The 15,175-nt window shown below is 45.3% G+C and overlaps 1 protein-coding gene across 7 annotated transcripts in view; it reads left to right on the top strand.

The window, feature by feature from the left end:
* Rarb (retinoic acid receptor beta) overlaps positions 1-15,175 on the top strand; it is a 336,441-nt gene that overhangs the window by 253,834 nt on the left and 67,432 nt on the right. For 6 of the 7 annotated variants that reach the window (XM_021233505.2, XM_021233504.2, XM_021233506.2 and 3 more), the window contains 1 exon segment: positions 7,237-7,378. In XM_021233505.2, the coding sequence (XP_021089164.1) occupies positions 7,237-7,378 (142 nt within the window). 7 annotated transcript variants of the gene reach the window in all.

Raw genomic sequence — 15,175 nt, 5'->3', positions numbered from 1 at the left:
AATTTCATGCAACTATGGAAAAGTTTAATGTGCTCGCTCCTCCCCCTGCCCTGGCCTCCAAGAGTCCTCTAGGGAGGAAATAAAGCCCATAGTAAAACTGCATTGAACAACCTCTGTGAGCCTTCCTGGCTCTTGCTGAGGTAGTGGAATTTCTCAGAGGTATCTCAAAGGAATACAGGGAAGTCAGGGTGACCGTGGGTCCTACTTAATTCTGTCTGATCCATAGTCTTTTAACCACCATAAGGTCAAGCAGAGAAGCCCTGAGCTCAGGGGAGAGAAAGCCCAGGACACTCTGGAAGTGCTTGTCTCTCTAAAGACATTCTGTAGCACAAGCCTGTGCAGACCCCATGAGACCCCACGTTCACAACTCACCCCACCTTTAAAGAATGGCGGTTTTCATTAGCAGGCTGGGGTTTTTGACTAGTCACAAACTCAGAGGATTGCTACGTGTCCCCTAGAACAAGATTATGATAATTAAACTTTCATGAGGCTTCGTCATCTATAGCCATTATATCACCCAATGTCTTACTTTGAGGGAAATACATTTTTTAAACCTAACTTAAAATATTTGATCCAGTTGGGTCATCTCTCCTGACCATGGGTTTTTTTTAGGTTTGTTTTGTTTTTAATGAATTACCCAGCAGCCTTTCTTCACCGGATCCTGTTGCCCTATAGAAAATTTCATTTTGAGGCTAGGCATTAGGTCTGTGCCCTTCTTGGGATGCTCAAACTCAGACAGTGTGAGCTGTGATCACCACTGTTGCAAGTTCAGGCTCGTGACCAAGAGCGGAGGCCACCTTCTCATAGCCAATCACAGGGAGTTTTTAATTAATAGGAGATTGAAGGGACTGAGAGTGATGGCCCCTGGGCATAGGGGAAGTTGATCGCTCAGGGACCCTTACCTGACAGAGACTAGGAAAATGCTATAATCTGGTCTTCCAGAAATCCTGTGTTGTTCTGTCTTCTGGCCACAGGCAGTCCCAACACTGGCTGGCCTGGAGTCTTCTTTGCCTTATGTCCATGCCCACTGCCTCAGAAGGAAACTCCATTTTCCACTCTTTCCCTCCCTCTCACCTATTTTCAGCTGGGTGGGTAGGTCTTCGGTGTTCTGCCCCATGCCTACTCTTAACCTCCTAGATGATGTCGTAAATGGGCTTTCACCCACCGACTGTGTTTTTTTGTTTGTGTAAGGTAACATGTTTCCTGGTATTGAAACCTCGATTCCCACAGTGGCCAGGGGATTATTCCACAGTCTCCTCCTGCTTGTGGCAGGTCTGCAAACGGAACCATTGCCTCCTGCCCTCAGCAGCCCATGCCCAGGGTGGTCACCCAACTACTCTTGGATTGTGATGGACTGACTTGGAATCCTTTCCTTTTAATGACAGAACAAAACACATAAGTTTCCTGGGTCTTCCCTTTTCCTTTGAACTTCACATGGCATAGAAATTAACTGGGACACAGCTCAGCTCACACATCCGAGTTTGTTCTACTTCGTTTCTGTTGCTGTGATAAAATGCTGTGACAAGAAGGAACTCATGGGATAAAGGGCTTATTTAAGCTGATAGTCTCAAATTCATCATTTCAGGGAAGTCAAGACAGCAGGAACATAACACAGCTAATCATACCATGCCCATAGTCAAGGATGGAGACATGGCTACGTGGATGTTTAGTGCTTGCCACACTTCTGTTAACAATCGAGACAACCCCCTACAGACATTCCTGGTCTAGACAATCCCTCACTGAGGCCTCCTCCCAGGAGACTAAAGGGTGGATCCAGTTAATAAATAAAACCAACCACCTCAGTGTCCTGCACTGCTTTGTGAGTGACATTCTCCTGACCCAGTGCTTTTTATGACTAAAATATGATACCAAACTGCTTGGTACCCATTCTTAAGCCATTATAATGTATACCACACATCTAAGCCTGGCTTGTCAGGAGTAAAGCTAGCTGCAGCTCACTCTCAGAATAGCACAGTGTCCTTCCTCACAAGTAACTATGTGAGATGATCAAACTCAAGCCAGTGATGGCACCACTACCTTCCAGTAACGATTTTTCTCTATGTGGTCTGCCCAGCTCAGGTATTACACATGTGTATTGGTGCCAAGATCCCAATAGCTACTTAATGAAAAAAAAACTAGCTGTATGGTGAAATCACCAACTCCCAATTCCCTCAGCAGTTTTAGCCAGCAATAATTCCAACCCTGGCCTCTATGCATAGAAGAGCAGTGTCTCCCTAGTCCGCGCTTGGCATTCCTTCCAGACCTGCTCAAGTCTGAACACCCACCACTTTCCTGTTGCCTCTTCTGCCTCCCACCATTCACACTGTGCTCCCACCCCATGCCTGCTGACCCAGAGAGTCCTCTGGGAGAACACCTGCTACTCACATCCTACCCTTCTCTAGAGCCCAGATCAGGTGATGCATCCCTCCAACTCATTTGGATTCCATTACTTTCATTTAATCAATCAGAATTTTATTATAACCTGGTATGTCATAATACCTGGCTGATCTTTCTCACGGCCTGATCCTGCTAAAGTTCTTACCACACTCTTCTCAGTCTCTTAGCTGCAGTCACATGTAAGGTTCTCACCACACTGCTCTGTAGAATCTTTAACAGACCTCACTTGTCATCATTTCTTATAGGTTGTCTTATTTTTTTTTTGTCTGTTGCTGCAACAAAGCACACAGACAACAAGGAAGAAAGGGTTTGTTGTGGCTTATAGCTCCAGAGGGATATAGTCCATTATGGTGGGGAAGCCATGCCTAAGGCAAGGAAGTGATGGCAACAGAAACAGGAGGCTGCTCACACTGCATCTATGCTCAGAAAGCATCCAAAGAAGATCAGGTGGGGCCTGGGGCCTGGTTGTGAGTGCCCAAAGCCTGCCCCAGTGACACACTTCTTCCACCAAGGCTCCACTCACTAGAGGTTCCAGAGCCTTCCAAACAGCACCACCAGATGCAGACCAAGGGTTCAAATATGCAAATCCATAGGGAACATTCTGTGCTCAACCCACAATACAGACTGAGAAAGAACCATGGCTCTCACAGCCTCACCATCCATGCTGGCTGATTGGCATGAAGTTACTGAATCAGTGACTGGGTACATGAACACAGCAACAGCTCCTGCAGCTGGGAGGGCCTCACCCCTAAGAATGCAAGCACTGGCAGCGCTGCTCTTTCCAGTTCGAGGATCTATATTTCAATTACAGAATGTGTGTGTGTGTGTGTGTGTGTGTGTGTGTGTGTGTGTGTGTGTGAGAGAGAGAGAGAGAGAGAGAGAGACAGACAGACAGAGAGAGAGAGACAGAGAGAGACAGAGGGAGACAAAGAGAGACAGAGGGAGACAGAGGGAGAGACAGAGGGAGAGACAGAGGGAGACAGAGGGAGACAGAGAGAGACAGAGGGAGACAGAGGGAGACAGAGAGAGACAGAGGGAGACAGAGAGAGAGGGAAAGAGAGAGAGAGAGACAGAGAGTTTTCTAGTAACAAGAATGATCACTCACCAAACTCTTGCTATATGAGAGATGTGCGGTGGTTGATACAATATTCACCCAAGTGCATAGGAACTTCCAAGTCTTGTTTGCAGATGAGGCCAAAGCCAGTTCAGACTTAACTGAGGCCTTAGCAAAGGTCACAGAGTGGTAGACTCAGAACTCAGATTCTTACACACTGAACTGAGGCCTAATTCACAACTGTTGACAAGTATCTCAAGTTTAAAACATCAGCTTCTGCGGGAGACAGTGAACATTGTGAACCATGACAGCATCTAAAGGCAGAGAGGAAAAGGAGGCCTATGGATGGGGGCTCTAGGGCCATGATTTGGAAGTGTCAGAGGAGAGAAGGTGGCCCAACTTCACATGGCAAAATCTGGAGAGAGGAGACTGGTATTTATTTTCACGTGATTTGTGGATAAGCAAGTTCAAGCCGGTTGTTCCACTAAGGGGATTTGGAATTTTAGGTATGTGAGTAAAGGAGGTTATTTGATTGTCTTTTGTTCTAAGTTTCCGTACTGCAGATAATAGAAGTGAGTCAGAACCATGGCCTTCTGTAGCCCACGGGTGAGATAGAAATCATCTAGCAAGTTTTGAGCATTCTCCACTGCGGTTAAGGAATGCCACTGGAGTCCTGTACTAGTATAGGAAGCCACCACTCTTGCTCATTGGTGGAGGTCATCTCTTTCCCTAGTCTTCTGACACTGCCTCTTCCTTGGCCACCCCTGGCCTTCACTCTGGTCAGTGATGTATTTGTAACCCAGGATGAGGCAGCTGGAGAAGACCATGTCAGTACATTCTCCAGTCCAAGACTGTGACTTGCTTAGGTCACAGGGACAGTGAGGAGGCTACTGACGGGGTCGTGACTCCCAGAGCAGGACACCTTCTCTACTGTGTCTAACCTCTACTTTCTTTCTCCAGATGCTACCAGGTCCTTCATCTTCTCATGGTCAATAGAAGGTCTTTTCTCAATAGGTGTCTACCATTTACTTTCTTCAAGAACTATTATATGTGGACTTCTAAAGCCCATATTTTAAATCCAAGTCCCATCACAAAGAGGTCTTTCATTTTGAGTTAGACATATATATGTGGTTTTAAATCACATAGTAAGAAACATGTGTTTACTCAGAATTCCTCAAAAAGAAAAAAAACCTTCAGTAAATGCTGATGTTCCCCTGGCATTCACTCAGATCCCATCTCATCAAGGAATAGGATGACCCAGGGTGCCACACCTTCTGTAGACTTACTATTCATGAGACATGAGATTACATCTGAATATTGGCTCACTGGATATTCTATGTTTATGGTGCTGGCTTCCCAGTCAGGCCAGAGATAAAACAATTCCATCTTAAATAATGTTAAAGTAAGTAGGAAGTCAACCTATATTCAAGCATTAAAACATTAATTTCCTGGGCCTCTGTCCTCCTCATCCACATACAGTCCTAGAAGCTGAGGTCTCTAGCAGGGGTGAGGTCTCTGGCAGTGATGAAGTTGTGGGTGACACAAAACTCCATGTGAATCACAGACAGTCTCTGTTTACCCAACACACAGATCAAAATACCTCCCAGCATGTGTCATAGTCAGCAAGGGGTCTGCCACGCTGGGGATAATTTCCTGAAACTGAGACCTGCTGACACCCAGCCAAAGCCTGATCTGGAAAACCAAGAAGTCCTATTTAGTTTCTGCCACTGTTTGTGAGCCACACTGATGGGTAATTAGTGATGTATAAAGTTCTGCAGTTCTCTCGTTTCCCTTGAATATCCCAGTGTTGTTCTCCTGTGCTCCATGGTCACTAAAAATTTGCTGAACTGAATATTTGGTTTTAAATGAATGAAAAGGGCACCTGTATCTCCCTGCCTCCTTTGTTCCTCTCACACACAAAGACTATCTCCTTCCATCATGTTTTTCCTGGTCAGGGAGCCATGAAAGATTTTTATGTTGAGTTAATACCTCTGGGAACCAGTGGTGTCGTGCTGTGTTCTGAAAAGGGTGTTCTGACCCACAAGCCACACTTCTCAGGTTCAAGGATACTTGTAACCTGTTTTTTTCTAATATTCTAAGCATTCTTGTAGCACCAGAGGTAGAAAAATACACCGGGTTTACTTGGAAAATGTATGTGCCTGGGCTACTGACAGCATGCCAATCTTAAACCAGATTTCTAGGCATTTACAGTTAAAGCATGCCAGCAACAATATGTTTATTTAGACAATAGACTCCTAGGGCACACGTGTGAAAATCCTAAACAACGTGCATTATATGAGTGCTCTTGGCTCATGAGTTGAACGCTGGAGGTTGTTAGTCAGGCTCCTGCAGTGGTAATTGACTGCAAGCAAGGTTGTGCTCACATGGGGAGACTTGTGCTCTGCTCAACACATTTCCTACATTCAGGAGAATGGCTGTAGAGTGGTTGTAAATCCCACAGCAACTGGTAGGGTAGAGCTCCACATTTTTAAAACTCGGAGCAGCAGTTCTCTATCAGGCAATTAGGAGCGAGCAAAGATGGCAGAGAAGCATTTATCACCTGCTACTTCCTCACCTTGATTAGAGCAAGCGGCACTCCGTTAACCATGTCCGCAGAGCTACCTGGTGGTAACCAACCAGGGGACAGGGAAGTCATAAGGCCCCTGCTTTTGAGACCAAAGTCTGCTTCATTTCAGGAGTGCTTTGCATAATTCAGGATGTATTGCTGCTCTCAACAAAGTATTGTCCGGAAGTTAAAAAAACAACGATAAATCACTGGGCAAACACATGTAAACAAAATCAAATACAGATCCTATTTATTAATGAGGAGAGTAGATGGCAAACCTGGTTCAAAGGATGAAATGAGGGAAATGTGGATGGATGGTAGGTGAGGAATCACTTAAACAAATGATAAATGGTGACAAACACATAAACATACGTGCAGAAAGCAAACAAGAAATGACTGCCAAATCAGATGCAGAGTTCATTGATGCCCCCCCACACAGCAATACAATATTCCTGAGGATTGGTTTTCCTTGGGCAGAAATTCTCTGTGCTTAAACAGGACTTTTAAAAGATTACCATCTTTCTATAACATCTTCAGAGAAAGGGTGTCTGCTGTGCTGGACAGAGCTATTCCAGCTATTTATTTGATGTTAAAAACCCAATTTCCTGTCTTGTTTTTAGTTTGGGATATTAAACACTGGCTTTGTAGACTAAACCATTATCTTAATGGTTATGATATGGAGCTAAATGCAAAAACAATCAAGCAGAAAACTTCTCAGAAGGTCCTAACTCTTGCATGATGTGTACAATGTCTTTGGCAAATGTTATACCTTGGGGGCCAGCTTCCTTAGTAGTGGGTTCCCCTGAAGCTGGCCAGCCAGAGTCAGTTAAGCTAACTAAGCCTGTGTGGGTTCTAGCTCTGTCTGATGTTTTCCAAGCAAATCAGCTTAGTGTTTGTTTTAGTTACTAGCAGTCGTCTCTAGTTTTCACTAAAAGGGCCTTTGGGGCTTACCAAAGAAAGAGGTAAGAAGAAGGTGTAAGAGTCCTTTTGGAACTACAGGCACTTGTGAGCTGTTAGACATGAGTGCTGGGCACAGAACCTATGTCCTCTGCAAGAGCAAAAAGCAATGCTCTTTGCCTCTAAGTCATTTCTCCAGACCTGGGATTGGAGCTTTCTGCAGCCGTCTCTTTATCAGCAGCCAGAGCCCACGATGCATCCCGAGTTGGGTTTTGTTCTCTCCTGAAGCTGGCTGTTTATCTGCTCATCTTCTTGCTTGCAGGGCTTTTTCCGCCGAAGTATTCAGAAGAACATGATCTACACTTGCCACCGAGATAAGAACTGTGTTATTAACAAAGTCACCAGGAATCGATGTCAGTACTGCCGCCTGCAGAAGTGCTTTGAAGTGGGAATGTCCAAAGAGTGTAAGTGGAATCTCAAGCATGAGGCTTTTCCCTGCTTACCTTATCTATAAGTGTATTTGCTCAGCTTCTAAGATCGAATCATGAAGGATGTTAGCATGTGACGTTCAGATGTGGCACTAGCGGCGTGCTGTCACGGCCAGGTATAAACAGAGATGACATGGAAATAACAACCACCAAGATTCCCTCTGATCAAGCTTGAATGATAGGCGTTGTGACTGCAGATTCTAGAACGGTTCCTGACTCGGGGGTGCTCCAGAGCTGACAGGCAGTGCAGCCATGCACTCCTCTGTACCCTTGCCCTGACAGTGGGAGTAAGGGCCTCTGTTGCCTGGGGATGAATGAAATGAAAAGTCACATTGCTAGTGAAGTGTGAATTTCCTGTTTGTAGACGGGAGATGTGGCATACATTTGTTTTAGAAGGAACATTTGGGCACTGGGGACACTGACACTTTTCTCAAGTTGGGTTAGCTTTTCTCTTCTAAGCCATTCCTTCCCAACAAGAATAACAAAAATAAGTAAATAAATTAAAAATTGCTCATTGGACTCTAAACATCTGATAATAGGGAGTTGACTGTCTATGCATTAACATAAATAGATGTTATAGACACAGATTTTTTTCATTATATTTTCTTCTCGATGCTTTTGCCCAGAAAAGAATACGATGGTGAGCAGCTCAGCCAGCAGGCCTAAAACATCTTAAGGATGTATTCCAGGTTAATGACGCGGGTCGTAGACTGGAAAGAAAAAAACCATAGTGATGTGTGCCAGGTAGATGGCCTGGGCAGCAGGCCTGTGATGTCTCAGGGATGTGTCCCCGGTGAGACACAGATGGCATTGCTAATCTTTCATTCTTATCATCACCTTGGGGCATGTTGAAGGCTCACTGTAGATGAGTCACTAGGCAAGGTGTTAGCCAGGGACCCTGGAGAAGCCTTTGTTCTCCAAAAACATGGGACAAGAGGGTACCTGTCTGTGATTTTACTGTGCATCAGAAGAGTTGTGCTGTGAACCAAAGACTTTTGCTGGAGATTTGCTCCAGAAAACATATCCCTAAGGAGAAGCCTGAGCTAAGGGAAATAAGCCCCAGTGGTTATCAGCGCTCTGCAAGGGGGCCTGGCTTCTTCTGCTACCGATGCCAGGAACCTCGATGGCTGTTTCTCAGGAGTCACACACACACTTCTTACCACTGTTCCTATACCTTCCCCTCTCCTCGATGCTTGGGGTTCTGCTCTCCGGCATTGGGATTACGCAGTTAATCTTATGCCAGCTGGCTGTCCAGCCCAGCCACAGTACATGCATGTACCTAGACCAGTCCCCAAGGGAGACAATTCAAAACCCATTCCTAAACACCGGGACACATATGCTGTCATTTCCAACGCGTGTGAACAAGAAAGCATGTAAGCACAATGAGAAGTAACTTGTAGGAAGAAGCAGGCCTTCTGATGGAAAGGCAGTGACAGAAAGCAGGCTCTTGACAGCGGCCTTGAACTGCTTGCCAGCCAAACCTTTGACCTCTGTCTCCACATAATTTAATTTTGTTTGCCAAGAGGCACCCATTATGGCCCTTGGAGCTAAAGGCCTGTTCATACAGAGCCCCCAGGAATAAGTATGGGCTAGACAGCCAGTGTGAAGAATGTGTGTGCACCATTCCCTCTGGGCAGCCCTTTCTGCGGGGAACAGATCGTGCGGCCACTCATGGCCCAGCCACTTGATCTATCCAAACTCCTGAGCTAGTGAGTCACTAGAGAGCTCGAAATGAGGAGCTGTGAAGCTGATGTTCCGTTATCTTAGGACTGACCTTTCACCCCTGCTGGGAAAAGAAAAAGCCTGCTGACCAGAAATGACCATATTATTTACATAAGTGACACCAGGAAGGTCACCTGATGTTCTGTTTTTTTTTTTTTTTTTTTTTTTTTTTTTTTTGGTTTGCCATATTATTTACCTGGGTGACACTTGGCAGGTCACCTGATGACTCGATTTTGGTCCTGTCACCATGGAGCTCACATGAATTTCTGTGGGAGAACATCAACTCAGACTAAGATTATAAATGAGTAAGTCAGATATGAATGTGGGGGAAATCAGTAGTTTTGTATTTATTTTGTATGGGCTGAAGACCTGTTTCCTGCCTGTATTACTTAAAACCCATATCCGGCTTCCCTGTCAAAACTGGCAGCTTAGTTGGCAATTAAAAAAATTAATGTTTATACCCACAGGAAAACACCAGCTTCAACTCTCAAGGAACTTATCACCTTAATTAGATTTAAAAATATAGAAGTGGGAAGAGAATAGGATCATTATATTCAACCACACAAAAATAAATATGTTTTCTTAGAAGGAAATTGGAGAGGAAGTAAGTACTTGGAATACAGAAATCGAGAGTCTGATGGAATATTTTTAAAGCTGAAACAGAAGGAAGCAGACAAATATGAGAATTGTAATCAATTATCCCACACCATACATAATGAAGGGGAGTCCAGGAGTAATAGAAGCTTCTGGAACGGTAGAACTGAAAAAGGATCTTGGGGATTGGTTTCACTTACTTGACACCTAAGCACACCAACACCCAGAAGGACCAGCAGGTCATGCCAGCAATCCCTTCCTGTGGAAGGAGAAGCAAGTCTCCTCACCCGATTTCTTAGCTACTTTGTTCCAGCCATAGAGCTTCAGATTTGTTAGAGTTACTAGGGGAAGTGCCTGAGATATGGCCAGTGTCCTCTAAGGGTGTGGAACAAAGTGCCAGTCACCCCATCCATAATCCTCTCGTAGGTTACAAGAGCTGTTGTGAACCAAGAGATCTTGGATTTGGCATGTAGAAAATAGAGGCCTGGGGAGAAGCCTAAGCCTGAATGTCACTTAGTGACAGAGTGGCTTAGCCGAACATCAGCACACATCACATGAGTCACTGGCTCAAAGGCTTGTGTTCCTTTTTCTTCATCCCTTGGCTGTGTGCTGCTGTCCCCTTCCTCTTGGGGAGCTATTCCCTGTGGCTGACAGAGATGGGCACCAGCAGTTCCAGGCTTGCCTTCTTGGAGGAAGAGGGAAGAAGGGAGGGAGGGAGGGAGGGAGGGAGGGAGGGAGGGAGGGAGGGAGGGAGGGAGGGAGGGAGGGAGACAGAGACGGAGAGACAGACTTGGAACATGATCATGCCACCTCAGTCTGTGCTGGGTTCTGTTCGTCTGATTTAAGTCATTTACCCCTTTATGAACACATGGCTGTGTGTTGTCACTAGTGTGTGTCCTATGCCAGCCCCTCAAGCCCAGGACTGAGATTTACTCTACCCAAATAAGTAGGCCAAAATCATGGAGAAAGTCCCTTAGCATGTAATAAAAAAAGATAGGAGTGAGCAGTTTAGCGTGGTGGAAAAGCCCTTGTCTAGCATGCCTGAGACACTGGATTCATCCCCAGAATTGGCATAACATTTTGTCTTCTATAGACATCAAATTCCATAGTGATAATCCCAGACCATCCTTCAATTCTTCATTCTGATTTTCTTTCTTACTTTTTTTCCTTTTTTGAATCTGGGTCTCATGTGGCCTATACCCACTTTGAACTCACTATACCGCTAAGATGGTCTTAAGCTCAAGACCTCCCTTCGTCTATCTTCAGAGTGCTGACATGTCCACCATGTCTGCTCTTCTTTGTTCTTCATGTTTAGTGGGGACCAGAGAAATCTTAAGAATCATGTTACAGGATAATGCATTAACAGCTTTTTATTTCCTAGCATAAGTTTGTTATGCAAAATGATGAGTTTCATAATAACATTTATTCTGAATCTATCATATACTTTATATACACACACACGCACACACACACACATACACATACAACACACACACACGCACACGCACACGCACACGCACACACACACACACATACACAGAGACTACATTCTTTTGTCCCTGGTCTCCCTTCTACTGGCTCCCTCCCTCTTCCTACAGAGTCTCCCTTTGGGCTGAAGAGATGGCCCAATGGTTCAGAGTTAGAGAAATGTTCTTGTGAAGGACTCAAGCTCATTTTCCAGCACCTCTATCAGGGTGGCTCACAAACCCTTAGAACTCTGTCGCTGGTGTTCCAATGACTTCTTCTGGAATGCATAGGCACCCATACTCATGAGGGCAAACCTACTCTCTCTCACACACACACATATGATTTTAAAAGTAAAAGACATATTTTGAATAGCCTCCTTTTTTACTTTTATGCCATAGATACATAGGTAGGTAGGTAGGTAGATAGATAGACTGATAGATAGATAAAATGTGGTTATGGTTGTTTTTCTGGATCTGGCTTATTCTAAGATGATGATGTCCAATTTCATCCATTTTCCTATAAAACTCTATTGTTTGTGTAAACTCTGCCTTTTTATCCAATTATCTACCCACTGTTGATTGGCGCCAAGGCTTCTGTATATCTCGGTTACTGAGAATCACTCTTTCTATCCCACTGGTCCTCACCACAACCCTAGGAGACACATTCCTTAAAACCCTCCCTCCTTTTATTCTTGTGGCAACTGAGGTTCTGAGAAATTAATCGTTGAGCCCAGGGTAACACAACTGATAGGGAACAGTGCTGGGGTTTAGAAGAAAGGCTTTCAACATTTTATTCCTTTATTTATTTATCAGAGTGTGTATGTGTGTGTGTGTACATAAAGTATATGATACACACACACACACATATGAACACCTGTCATGACTCATGAGTGGAAGCCAGAGGACAATTATTAGGGGTCAGTTTTCACCTTTGCTATGTAGGTACCAGAGATCAAACTCAAGCTGTCAGGCTTGATAGCTGGCACCTTTACCCCTGAGCCCTCTCACTGGCCATAGTGGAAGTAGCTTGATTATAAAGTCTGTATTCAAACTGAAATATATACTGCATGCCATAAAAGGCAGCTTTAAAAACTCTGAATTACTTTTTCTACTCTGTTTTATTGCCAGTGGTTAATAAAACAATCAGCACACTGCTTGCTCTATATTAAAGATGTATTCCCTAGAATACCATGTGAAAATTTAATTCTGATAGATCAAATTTGATTTTAAATGTGTAAAGGGATTTGCTACTAAAAAGTACTCTGCAGCCCACTGAAGCACCGGGGTTGAGTCCACAGCCTTCCCGTGCTAGATGCTGGAGGGTCTTGTATTTTCTGGGGGTTACAGGCTGAGAGGCCTTTTTGCAGCCGTCTGCCCAAGCATGGAATTTGAGAGTGCTAATGGTGAGTAAGAATTGATTTTCAGCAGCCATTCTAAAAGTGCTGCAAAAGTTTATCGAGACCCAGAGACGAAAAAGGGACACCAAGCTGTGGGAAGAGCTCCTGGTGGACTCAGAGGGATGCCAAGGCTATGCCTTAACTGAAAACAAGAAATATAGAAAAGCAGCATCCACACCAAGGCCCTTGCCCATCCTCAGCACCACTGTAAGAATTGTCAGCCAGGGCTACTTAGCTATTAATATATAGTAATTTCTGGACTAGCCTGGGACACTGTGTAAGACCCTGTCCCGGGAAAGACAGACCGTTAGTGAAGAATGGCTGTAAAGAGAAGTCAGATAAGCTATGGAGAAGAGCTAATTGTCCCCCAAGGTGACAGATTCGACACGACACTGCCCTTGCCGTGGTGGCAGAAACAAGCTTGACTGGCAGGTTGTGTAGAGTCCGGGTGAATAGTCAGAGCTTTAAGACAAAGCTTGTGATGTATTTTATTTGATTTTAAGAAAAGCACTTCACAGACCAGGTCCTTTACTTCTTTTTGTACATCCAGTCATGACTTTGTATGGGATGGGCTCTGGCAGTTCAGGGTCCTTCCTGTCAGTCCACACAAAGTGTGCTTCCCTGGGTGGGGCGGGCTGGCACTTCAGCAGAACACAGGCGTCCTCTCTGTGGCGTCCTCTTTCTTCTGGTCACTTTTCCTCACCCGCCTTCCCATAGTGCTTTGCACACACCTCCACAAGCCACGTACTTAGTGTATTTCTGTGCACCTTGGTTATAAACTCAGGAGAAAAAAAAATCACCTCTCTGCCTCTTGGCTACAACCAAGTGAAGCTGGTATACATCCAGAATATAATTTCCCCCTATTTCCATCTCTTAGCCCCTTCCACCCACCAAACTCCTTTCCAGAAAGTTCCTCTCCTTCTTTCTTGCCTCTGTGTATGTGTGTGAACACTGCACCACCTGCTGTCTTTAATTAGGGTTGATTTCATGAGCAGGGGGAGGGTGCATCTGCTTGAATGGGGGCAGCTTACCAGTGGCCAACCACTGACAAACATGCCTCCCCCTTTCCCAGCCACCATTAAAGGCCTTTAGCTCCTTAGGGAAGGGTGGCAAGCTTATGAGCCCCCTCCCCCAAGTGACGGAGTGTTGATGGCCCAGGCTTGTACAGAGCTTTTACAGGTAATCTCCACTGCTGCTGGGGGTCTGTGAGCTCCCAGGTGTACCGGTCATGCCAGGTCTAGAAGACAGCTGGCTTTCACAGCACGCCCCGCCCCATGCCCCAGCTCTCACATTCTTTCCATCTTCTGCAGTGTTTGCTGAACCTTGGAGTGGGCGGTAGCGATGTATTTTGGGCTGAGCACTGATGAGTCACTTATTCTCAGCACTTTGGCTAGTTTTCACAGATAACCTTTATCTCCTCTTTGGCTGAAAAGTTGTCCAACACAAAAGAACTCCAGGTGGTATCTGTTCAGTCAGCATTCACCTACCTGTTAGGGCACGGAGTGGAGCGGAGTGTTCAGACACAGTTCAGTGTGACCTTAGGACTGAGCCTTTAACCCGGGGCAGAGGACAGTTCCTACCACTGCCTCTTCCCCATGTCCTCCTCCAGAGTCTCATTAAACAGGGAAGAAGTGTTGAGCAAAGCCAGCCCCGAGGAGCAGAGCTTAGCCCTCCTACCTGGGGCGGGAAAATGTGGGCCTGCACCAGATCTCCATAACCAAACTGTTATGGTTATTTTAGGAGAGGGAACCCTAAGCTTCAGGCTCAGGAGGTCACAAGGAAAATGAAAGAAAAATCAAGCAGAACTGTGACTTTCATGTTGAGGTTGGGGGTCAGTAGTGGGCAGAGATGCGCTGGCCCATGGGCAGGTGTTCATGGCCTCTGGGCTTTTCATTCAGACGCCCCTGCCTCATGCCTTACCGACCACACAGATTCACAGATAGTCCCCAACCCGTTACACTTCTGCTTTCCTTACTTAAAACTACAGGCTGCAGATTAACAGGGGCTACTTCTTTGGATGGTTTCCTGAGGTCATGTTTCAGTAGCCTACACTCTTACGTAGGGGGCTAAACGTCCTTGGTATCTCTCTCTCTCTCACATACACACTCTCTCTCTCTCTCTCTCATGCTCTCTGTCTTTCTGTCTCTGTCTCTCTCTCACACACACACACTCTCTCTCTATGTCTCTCACGCTCTCTGTCTTTCTGTCTGTCTGTCTCTCTCTCTCTCACACACACACACACACACAAGCTGTTAAGTGTCTATGTCACAGTGGGTTTTTTGGTACTTTTTTCCTTTCATTCTGTGGCAGTTTCATGAGTGAATTTATAGAAAGAGCAATTGAATAATCTTCAAATTTAAGAGTCCCTAAACACTCATTAATGCCTTCTCATTTGAGGCACATTGAACTTAGAAAACACCCCCTTACAAAGTCTCTAAATTCTGAGGCACACGTGCAATATGACCATCCCCAGGGCAGGCTTGCCTCAGACAACGCCTCTCTGATGAGCTCCTGCAAACATCCCTGTCCTGACCCTGTGCTGATTCACATTCAAACAAACCCACACTCACCCCACGCACGGCCACCTTTGCTTT

The sequence above is a fragment of the Mesocricetus auratus genome, unplaced genomic scaffold (assembly GCF_017639785.1).
Source record: "Mesocricetus auratus isolate SY011 unplaced genomic scaffold, BCM_Maur_2.0 Super-Scaffold_100006, whole genome shotgun sequence".
NCBI classification, from domain to species: Eukaryota; Metazoa; Chordata; class Mammalia; order Rodentia; family Cricetidae; genus Mesocricetus; species Mesocricetus auratus.
The sequence above is the reverse complement of the archived record's forward strand: the minus strand, read 5'-3'. Positions and strand labels throughout refer to the sequence as shown.